The sequence below is a fragment of the Lipomyces japonicus genome, assembly GCF_038497905.1.
Source record: "Lipomyces japonicus strain CBS 7319 unplaced genomic scaffold V1514scaffold_109, whole genome shotgun sequence".
NCBI classification, from domain to species: Eukaryota; Fungi; Ascomycota; class Lipomycetes; order Lipomycetales; family Lipomycetaceae; genus Lipomyces; species Lipomyces japonicus.
Genome location: NW_027117921.1, coordinates 886 through 11,150, shown reverse-complemented (window position 1 = coordinate 11,150; position 10,265 = coordinate 886). Strand labels below are relative to the sequence as shown.

Sequence of the window (10,265 nt, the reverse complement as noted above, 5' to 3'; positions counted from 1 at the left end):
CCGCACTGAATCGAGAAGACGTAGGAGCGTGATTTGACGAGAGAAGGTGAGCGACCTCTGCGCATCGACCATTCCATTTGTAAAGCAAGTTTACAATACTCCAGCGTCTTCGCCAGAAAGTCTGGTAGCTTGGTGGGCTCTGGGGGCACAACGGTGCCCTCGGTGCCGAAAGAGAAACGTGCGTCCTCTTGAAGTCAGTGATTTGAGCGAGAGAGCCTTGGCTGGTGATGAGGCAGTCATCTGGGAGATGGACCGGTTGAGGAGAGCCTATGCGTCGTGTCCCAGGCCCAGGGACAGTAGATGAGTCCACCCGCACTTTGAGAATATTAAGTGCTTCGAAAGATGCGGTCCACTTTCCGCGGGGTGAGATGCCGGCCCAGTCATGGGTGAGATGGAGTGCGCGGTATACCCAAGAGTCGACGTGCGCGATAGCGGGATCATCGAGGATGTTTCCGAGACGCTGATGAAATACGTACCGGGGCTCGATATTGTCGATAAAATTTGGTCGGATTCTATCTTGCCAGTAATGCTCGAAAGGACGGCTTAGCTTATGGATCCACTGGGCGCGTGCCCCGCAGAGCTTCTCAGGCAAATTCCAAAGCATGACTTTTTTTTTAATCTTACATAAGCATGCATTAACTATTCAAATCAAATCCATGCCGGACGACGATAGAGAGGGAGGACGTACAGCAGCCGCCAAGGGATTGAGCACATCCTCGTTCGGAGACCGAGGAGAGAAAAAGAAGACCACTTTGATGAATCATCCGAAAGTTTGCCAAGCTTTGGACAGAGACATGCGCGAGGAAGAAACGCGTAGAGTCATTGTGCTGAGAATCCCACTACTGAGTGTCGTTGAAGAATATAAAACCCTCCACGTGTAGAAAGATTCCACCCGTACTCCACCATTCACAGAAAATCATACAATAAATCCGACAAAACTATCCTTTAGACTTCCTTCAAATAAAATCCTAATCTAATTACTTAGAAACCTTGAAGTATAGTACACTAAAACCCATCTAATTTGACCTGATTGCTGCACTGATTGCGAAGAAAAAAAAATAGTTATGAAAGGGGAAGGGCCGCCGGGACCGAGATACCATGAGATAAAGAGAGGAGATTGTTGACCAAAAAAAAAAAAAAAAAAATCGGTTGTGGGAGTTGTTGATGATTCGGGACCAAGACGTGTCGTAATTGATAGTACCACTTGTGGGGGGGGGGGAGTTGAAAGCGAGATACAACGAAAGATACAAACAAAACAAAATAATACAAAAAGACCACTCTAACCTAAACAAACTGAAAACAAATAAGACAAAGTAATTGAAAACTAAAGCTCTGAACAAAACAAAAACGAAAAAAAACAAGCAAAAATTTAGATAGCCTCTCCTCTCCTACCCAAATGACGTTTCTCGCAAGAAACCGGCCGCCTTTCCAAACACTATCCTAACCCATTCCATGTCCTCCTGATGGGACGCTGGGGATGGGAAGCATCGCCGTGATTGGTGCCTCTGTTGAATTTGTTGAATAATGTTGGCATGGACTTTTGCCCTAACCAGGTCGAGAGTGCCGGAAATGACTTCTTCCTGAGTCCACCCTTGTCAATGAGGATGTATAATTGGGCACTCATAGACCCGGTGTATACTTGTGTCGGGGCCCCTCTGACATAACGTACATGCGGTGGGATCATGCAACTCTGCCCGATTGTGTGACCTGAGCCACTCTGCTGAAAAATGTTGGGTGGTGGGTAAACGGTCTAAAGACAGCAAGTGGACAGTCTCCGCCCTGGCTGCATGCCATTTGTATAGATCTCGTACTGTCTGCCATCTTCGCTTCCAGTGGAAAGCGTCCCCGATAGGGTGGAGTCAACTGATTGGCGGGCGTCCTGCGGACAGGCGTATGTGGGTGCGTTCCAGATCAGTCCGTTGTATTATATTGTCATCTGCTGTGGTTAACACATCATCTGGGAGGGATTCTGCCTGATGCGAAGCTTCACCCAACCCGTAAGATCGGGGGCCTGGGAGGGCCGACAATAGTGTGTTAATCTGTAGGATGTCCAAAGAATGAATCATCGGGACCCATTTTTCGGAAGGGGATACTGCAGTCCATTCAATAACCCGGTCACGTGATAATGCCAGTCGAACCCAAGAATCCACCATGCGTACTGCAGGCCTGTCCAACAGAGTGAGACCCCGCTCTGGAGGTCTGAAAAAAACACGTTCAGTTGTAGTTATGATAGTCAAGAAAGTTGCACGTATGAAGTCCTGCCAAAATTCTGTGAAAGGTGAACAAAGTCGAAGGATCCACTGGGCGCGAGCTCAGCTGAATTTCTCAGTTAAACTCCAAAGACCAAACCCTCCCCTGTCTAGTGGAACGTGTAGGATATCCTTCCGAACCCAGTGCTGTTGTCTCCGTCCCCAGATTTTGTCTATGGCGCTTTTAGAAATAGCCTCCAGGACCTCCATGGGGGCTGGGTGAAATTGATCTAGAAACACGATCTTGGTATAGACGTATGTGTTAATTATCCAGCATGCGGTCCGCAGAGGAAGGTCGTAGATCAGGAGTTGGCCCAATCTTCGTTTCAATGTTTTTTGGACTTCTTGCCATTCAGATGTGAACGACGAAGCCCCTAATTGTACCCCTGGATATCGAAAAGGCTCCCTAGTGACCGAGAAGCCGGTAGTGGCCGTAATGAGATCCGTGACCATTGTAGACTTGGCGCCAAAAGGGTATAATAAGCACTTTTGCCTATTGATTTGGCCTCCCCCTAACTCCTCGAACTGGGCTAGTGCTTCCATTGCCCGCTGAGCATCGGCTTGACCTCTGATGATAAATGAAACGTCGTCGGCGAATGCTGCAATTTTAAAATTCCGAACGTTGCGATATTCCAGACCTGCCAAGACTTGCTTTAGGTGGATAAGTAAAGGCTCAATCGCAAGAGTAAAAAGCAGAGGAGCCAAGCGGTCGTCTTGCTGTACACCGGATTGAATTGGAAATTGTGCTGTAAGCCATCCGTTAAAATGAACCCGGCCTGATAGCCCACTTACCGTTGCTTTAAGAAACTGCGTTGCTATAGGACCCAAACCGGCCCGGTCGATAATCAGATTAAGGTATTCATGAGAAACTGAATCGTACACCTTATAGAAATCGATCATGGCAAGGTGGTATACATAATTTTGGGCCTCTCGAGGGCAGTTGATCGCTTGTTCTACATTCGCGATAGAGTCTCCAATCCATCAACATGGGACAAAGCCAGTCTGTTCCTGACCAATGATGGATGGCAGAACATAGTTAAGTCTTTGGAGTCCACACTTGGGAAAAGAGTTTATAGTCGCAGCACAATAGGGAGATTGTCCGCCAGTTAGTAATCAACTCAGGGTCACCCGCTTTGGCCAGGAGATGAATGTTACATTCTCTCTGAGTGGGAGTCAATTTGGCCGAGTTAGTGACCAGATGCAAAACTTCCAGGAGAACGGGACCCAGCTCCTCCCAGAAAGTGAGATAAAACTCGATTGGGAGCCCGTCTGGACCCGAAGATTTCCGAGTCTGCATCTTCTGGGCAGCGGCTTCGAGTTCTTCAAGGGTGTATTTGCGGTTTATCTCAGAGACTTGACTTGGGTTGAGCGTTGGCAGGGTATGTGTCGCCTCAGTGGATTCAAAAAAGAGTCCAAGATGCTTGTGTTTGAGTTTTTCAGGGAGTATAGATGGGCATAGAACTGATGCAGTTCACCTGCCAGCGCTGGTGGACTAGTTGCCAAGTCCCCGTTTGCCATCTGCAGGCCCCGGAGGATGCCTTTACGCCGAACTTGGCAAGTGCGAATTCCCAGTGATGAAGAACCTCTGGGAATATCGACCACTTGTGAGGTTCCGGATTGGACACACCTGGCCCCGTGTTGCCATCTAGCCTTAAACTCTGGGTCTCCGTTGCCGAAAACGACGCCAAAATTGAGACTGTGACAAAGGAAAGATCCTGAAGCCACTCGCTCGCCAATTTGTAATAGCCTGGTCCCGTTCGAAGCTGCATAATATCGAACGTCGTAATAACGCTCCTGTGAGTCGAGAGGTGGGTATGGGCATGTGCTCGCGTCGCTTGCTTGAAGGATACACGTTCAACTGTGACCGCAAGGTCCTCAGAAACATATGTGCGGTCGAGCCGGCGATTTGCATGATGATTGATGTTCGAAAACTCGCGTCGGTCAGGGTGGAGTAACCGAAAGGTATCATGCCATGAAAACTGATGTATCAAGGCCTGAAGCTCTCGTTGACTACCTGTGGATCCCAAAGGGTTTGACGAGTTTTTGAAAGGGTCTTCAACGCAATTCCAGTCGCCAGTAATGACGAAAGGAAGGTGTCGGTGCCATGATACTAGTAAAGCCTGCAATTCATGAAAAAAGGCCGGTTTTCCCTGGTCATTTGCCGGTGCGTAGATGGATATAACACGGGTATTTATGCCATCAATCTTGAAAAGGGCTGCCGTCAGGCATCCGCCAATCGCGAAGGTATGAACTCCTGTGAATTCCAAGGCAAGGTGTGCTCGCCACAGAATTGCGGTATGCTCTGCCACTAGGGCCCCGCCATCAGGCTGGCAAGCAACCCATTGGCAGGTTACATGATCGCGTTGTTCCGCTGAGGTTGTGTTAGTTTCAGAAAGACAAAAAATATGGGAAGAAGATGATAGAAAAGAAATGACCCAGTGCTCGAGTCGGCCAGTAGTCGCAAGACTCTGGACGTTAGATTCTTGACAGATCAAACTCATATGATCTGGGTGTCAGATTCCGCGGATTCCAAAGTCTCAGATTGCTCTGACACAGAGGTAGGCACGGTTTGATCTTGAGAAGTGATCAGAGGAAAAGGCACAGGTTGACCTAGAGCACTGGCTGGACTCATGGAATTTGGGGGTTTTTGGGGGCTTGATCGAATCACCCGGCGGGCTAGAGAGGACGTAGTCTCTAGTGGAGGGGTCTCCTAGAGCCCGCCGTTTCATGGGTGAGCGGCCCCGGGTTGGACTAGCTGTTGGTGTATTAGTATGTGAGTTAGCACGAAAAGGTGCCGCAGACAGACTCCTGGCAACACGTCGGTCAGATACAGTTGCTTGAGGAGCAGGAATGGGCGTCGCATTTACCTCTGCCAACGGAGATTCACGGAGAGGCGTTTGCGCCTGCGTGGGGGTAAGAGTGGCGGGAGCTGGCTGCTCAGGCTGAGGAGCCGACTGTGGGCCCTCTTTGCGTCTGACGTAGCACTCTCGCGCTTCCTGAGCTGTGGAACTCTTGAACGCTGCCGAGTGGTGAGATTTCTGATGACACCATCGGCACTCAGGTGCCACCTTGCATGCCGGTCAACTGTGAAGAGGAGAATGGAAGTATAAACAACCGCCTTGGCTGGCCCTTGTGTCGAGGCGAACTGGAAGGTCTATGACCGTATCCCTGTATGGGAAATGAAGTGCTTTCGGAGCAGGTTTGGATGTGTCCGCCAGTTTAAGGACAATTCTCCACAGACCGTCGTAGCAATTGGGGTTGGTGGGATCTGTGTGAGGGAATTGCCTCGATGATGGTGCCGTATGAAAGGAGCGCAGTTTTGAAGACGGCTCGGACTTCGTCATCTGATGAGAGAGGGGCAACGTTGTACACATCGAGAATTTGGAGGAAAGCTGCTTCTGCTTTGGTTGGCAGATAGCAAGGTTGAAGGGAAAGTTGTTTGTTGGAGATGGTGAGGGTGTTCTCGGAAGCTGAGCGGTAGATGTCGGGTGAAGCGAAATGAATCGTGGCTTGGTTGGAGGTAGGGTGTGAGGTCTGAACAAAGAAGCGGGAGTAGGATATTTGATTTGGATGGCGTCAGTAACGTCTTTCGGCGATACATGAGACGGGAGCTGATAGGAAATAGTGTCTGGGTAGACAGCATTTGGTGTGTTGTGATGGTCGAAAGGACGACCACCACCCGGGCCTGGCCCGCCACCAGCAAGACCTGCAGTTGCTGCTTCGGCATACGACATTATGGTGGAAGAATATACCGCTAAACCTAATTGTTAGTGTTACTTACCTTTTTTTTTTACGACCTATTTTTTTTTTTTTTTTTTTATCTTAACTAGGACACTAGGTGCCCCTGACGTATATTATTTATTTATAATATCGATATAAGAAAATAGGAAATGCCCTCATGAATGCTTGGAAACTCATACAAAAAACACAAAAAAAAACAGAAGATTATAGCCATCAACAACAATAAAGAACGTCAAATCGGTAAATCACGATATGAACAGTAAAAAAAATAACACATTGAAAACTATAACTGGCAAGCACTGATGGATGCAACCTATTTTTTTTTTATCTTATTGAAAAGGAGCCATACAGCACCCCGATTATATTATTCTATAAATAAATATTGAACATCAACCATATAAGCATATAAGAGTAGAGAAAATAATTATAACAGAGCATAGAAGTAATATGAAAAGAGGAAAAAGCAAAGAAAAAGAGCAGTAAGCATGACAAGGAATAAGCAGGAAGGACAAATAAAATTAAGGCGGGTTTTCCCTGTTATGTCATCCAAATGGACACTGAATAAGAGGTATATTAGATTATTTGTACTACAGCAAGCCATAACTGGAATAGTTGCATGTTTGCTTAAAATAAAGGATAATAATAATAATAATCCAAGTCATGGCAAATAAAAGAAGGAGAAGCTAACTCTCATGAGGAAAGCCAAGAAATCTGTACAGCATCTACACAATAATTGAGTAGGATTTGGAGATTTGTGGAAGCAGGAGATGGAGACGGAGGAGCAGGAATGAGAAGAGGAATGAGAAGAGGAGGAAGGGTACCCACAGAACCCAGAGACCCTCAACCTATTGGCTATCTATCTTGAATGGCTCCCAACGAAGGCAGACCGAATGGTAATCGCAGTTTCACTAGGGTCCCCGTGAAATGGGATACGCCGACGTGCGTGGTGCAAGTTCTGTATGGCAGAGACAGCGGCAGCATGGAATTTGGCCCGGCTAATTTCCAGGGGTCCTGACATAATCTCCTGGGGTGACCAGAGGTCCCAGTGTGAAGCAACCAAGGGACATTCATAGATGCGGTGGGCTGCAGTATCCAGCCCCCCTTGACACAATGCACATTGGGAAGAGTCTGGCAGCCCGGCCATGTTGTGGTCGAGTAGCCATTCTGGTGAGAGCAGTGATGATTTGGGGAGATGATCTAATGAGACTAAGTGAGCTGCTTCCGCAGCGAGAGGTCGTTACTTATAAAGCCGTTCCTCCGTGCGCCAGCGCTTGAGCCAATATTCCGAGTCGTTTCTCGGCGGTTGAGGGCACAGTGGAGGTTCACGCGATGCGATAAGCTGGTAAGTCCGTTTGAAGAAGGCCCGCGAGAGCTCGTACCCTTCCGGGGGAAGAAAGGAATCCGGTGGCATGTGTGCAGGCTGTGCTCCGTGCGAACCGATTGTATGATGTGCATTGTAACTCAAGTTAGATTGCACCCGTAGCAGGATGAGTGCCGCTACTGCCGATTGCCATTTCCAAATCGGAGACACGTGTCCCCCACTGGTAATTTTCCGTCAAGACACTAGCGTTGCGAGCCCAGGAGTCTATGAAAGCTGGTGCTGTGCCAGCAATTATGCTTTGTCCTGGACCTGGGATGAAGACCGGACGAATGCAAGCTTCCCTGATCAAGCACGCTCTGACACAGTCCTGCCAGAAACATTCTAGCGGACTGCATAGTTTGTAGATTTACACTGCACGTGCGCCACTGAGCTTGGAAAGTAAATCCCACAGGCCGAAGCCCCCGCGGTCCGTTGACAGATGAAGCCATGACTCCCGCACCCAGTGCCGTTTTCGGCGGCCCCAAATTTTAGCAACAGCAGCTTTACGGATCTTGTCTAAAGTCGCTGGAGGTGCGGGGTGAAATTGGTCAAGGAAAACAATCTTAGAATAGACAAACGTGTTGACAATCCAGCAGGCTGTGCGGATAGGAAGATCGTAGATAAGCAGCTGGCTGAGACGCTTAGTTACGGCCCTGAGTGCTTCAGTCCACTCATCCGAAAAATCAGTAGATCCCAGTTTGACGATTGATTGATTGATTGATTAATTTTTATTGACGGAGCCTAAGGCTCGATGTAGGCACATGCGCCAACGTCAGGTCTATAGACTTTACAATATAGTGTAGAAACAACAACATGCAAAACTTCTTCAAACAAACAGATGGTACCTTTTCAGTACAAATACCAGTAAGCAATTAAAACAAAATCCATCCCGAACATCCTCCGGATTTCCTGTACATAGTGCAAGGCATCATCACCCCGAGTGGAGAAGTGGACTTGATTAAAGAAATGTCCAATGACCTGCTATTTGCTGCTCATGATCTCAAGGCTAAGAGAAAGGCCTGCACCTTCTCCATGCCCGCAGGAGTGCCTAGCAAGTAGGATTCCTCGAGCCGATCGCCGAGTATGTGGCGTTGGTGGGTCGTCTAGGAACATTGTAAGAACATGTGTGTTACGGTGTCAACCGCTCCACACGTGCATTCTAATGGGCGACCTGTAAGGCCAATTCTTTAGTAGTGGGTACCATAGTGGCCATGCCTAGTGCATAGCTGGACTAACCGACTGAGTATAGCACGGTGACCTCGAAGAAATGTGCAGACTGTGAGCTGCCCAACCTTGGTTTGCACCTTGAGGCCTGGGTTCATGTCGCAATAGCGGGCACCCGTAGAGGCAGTATCGAACTGAATCTGCCAAACACGCATTGACCGCAAGTATGTTTCTAAACGCAGTTGCGCAGTTTTTTGATCAGGTATTTCAGTTTCCGTTCCCCATGGAGAGTGGTACACGGGAGATGGCTGGCCAAAGTCGATTTCGCTTGACAGCATCTTTTGTAACTGGACATTTTTGTGGGTCGTCGTTGCTGTATGTATTGTGGTGGAAGGTTCAACACTAGCTCCCCATGCTGTATGGACGACTCGAGCAATGTGGCGTACAGGATTCTGTGCACTCGTCCAGTAATATTGTCGGATAGTCTAATGCGCTACTGTCAATGCTAGCCGCTGTGCAACCGGCATGATTCCTATTTCCGCATGAATAGCGTCAATAGGTATGGTCTTGAATGCCCATAATGCTCGCCTTATAGCCCTGTTTTGAGCGACCTGTAATTTCTGTATTTGGTCCTGTGTAAGGTGTTGATACCAAATGTTGAGGCCGTATTCATAGATGGGTCGCGCACAGCCCAGGTAAAGATTTCGTAGTGCTGAGCCTGTAACCCCGTGCTGCGATCCTCCGAGATGGCTGAGCAGATTCACTGCAGCCCTCGTAGAGCGTATGCGGTTGTTAATGTGCGCCTGGAATGTGAGGCGAGTATCGAGGATGATGCCTAATAGTTTGACTTCAGGTTGTGTCAAGCGCGTGGTACCATCCGGAAGAGTCAAGGGAGGAGCTCGCTGTGTGTGAAAGTGGATGTACCTCAACTTTTCACTAAGATCGATAGCAGTGGACCGACTCGTGGCCCGTTCAACACATCTGAAGAATTGAGGTGAGCCTGTGAGCGTTCTCCTGTGTTTTGCCGATGGCCAAGATTGTGATATCATCCACGTATCCATATGCACATGCACCCGTATCTGCCACGGCACGGTATAATGGCGTAGAATATATCAAGAACAGTAGAGGTGACAAAGGTGAGCCCTGAGGGATGCCGCTTAGCACATTGAACTGTGGTCCTATTCGACTGTCCAGAATCAGTTGGCTGGTACGCCCGGTTAAAAATGAGCAGACCCATCGGCGAGCTGTGGCGGGTAAGTGCATCTCGGCCATAGTGTCGAGGAGGGTGCGATGACTGACATTATCGAATGCGCCTTGGATGCCAATCATCATGGCAGCAGCAGAAGAACCCCGTGGGTGGGTCTCGATCGCATGTAGAATTGACGATACGGCATCAGGTGCATTGTAGCCTTCGTGACTGCCAAATTGGGTAGCCGGTATGAGGTTCTTGGTTAAATAGCTCAATCTGTTGTGGATGACACGCTCGAAAACTTTGCTGATGACCATCCGAAGAGCAATCGGACGATAGAAGCGGGGTAGGGTGCGATCGCGCTTGCCGGGCTTCTGAATGATAACTGTGTGACTGTGCTTGAAATCTGTGGGATGATACCCCTGTTGGACACAAACTTTCATGAGAAGAAAAAATCTAGACCAAAATTGGCAACTCTTTGCAGCCTGTCGTAGGACTATACCTAGAAAACCAACCTGGAAGACCATCCGGGCCCGGAGCTGTGTGGTTTGGTGTTGCTGCA

The 10,265-nt window shown here is 48.5% G+C and overlaps 2 protein-coding genes across 2 annotated transcripts; both read left to right on the top strand.

Moving 5' to 3' along the window:
• Nucleotides 1-24: 24 nt before the first annotated feature.
• On the top strand, nucleotides 25-304 carry V1514DRAFT_322934 (uncharacterized protein; the record flags this gene model as incomplete). Its single annotated transcript, XM_066926157.1, has 2 exons — nucleotides 25-46; nucleotides 105-304. Coding segments are annotated over 2 exons (222 nt in total), but the record flags the coding sequence as incomplete, so codon positions are not given.
• Nucleotides 305-6,855: 6,551 nt separating this feature from the next.
• Nucleotides 6,856-7,005, top strand: V1514DRAFT_322933 (uncharacterized protein; the record flags this gene model as incomplete). The annotated part of the gene is made up of 1 exon (XM_066926156.1): nucleotides 6,856-7,005. The coding sequence occupies one exon, from the start codon at nucleotides 6,856-6,858 to the stop codon at nucleotides 7,003-7,005; it is 150 nt and encodes a 49-aa protein (XP_066780540.1).
• Between the last annotated feature and the right edge of the window lie 3,260 nt (nucleotides 7,006-10,265).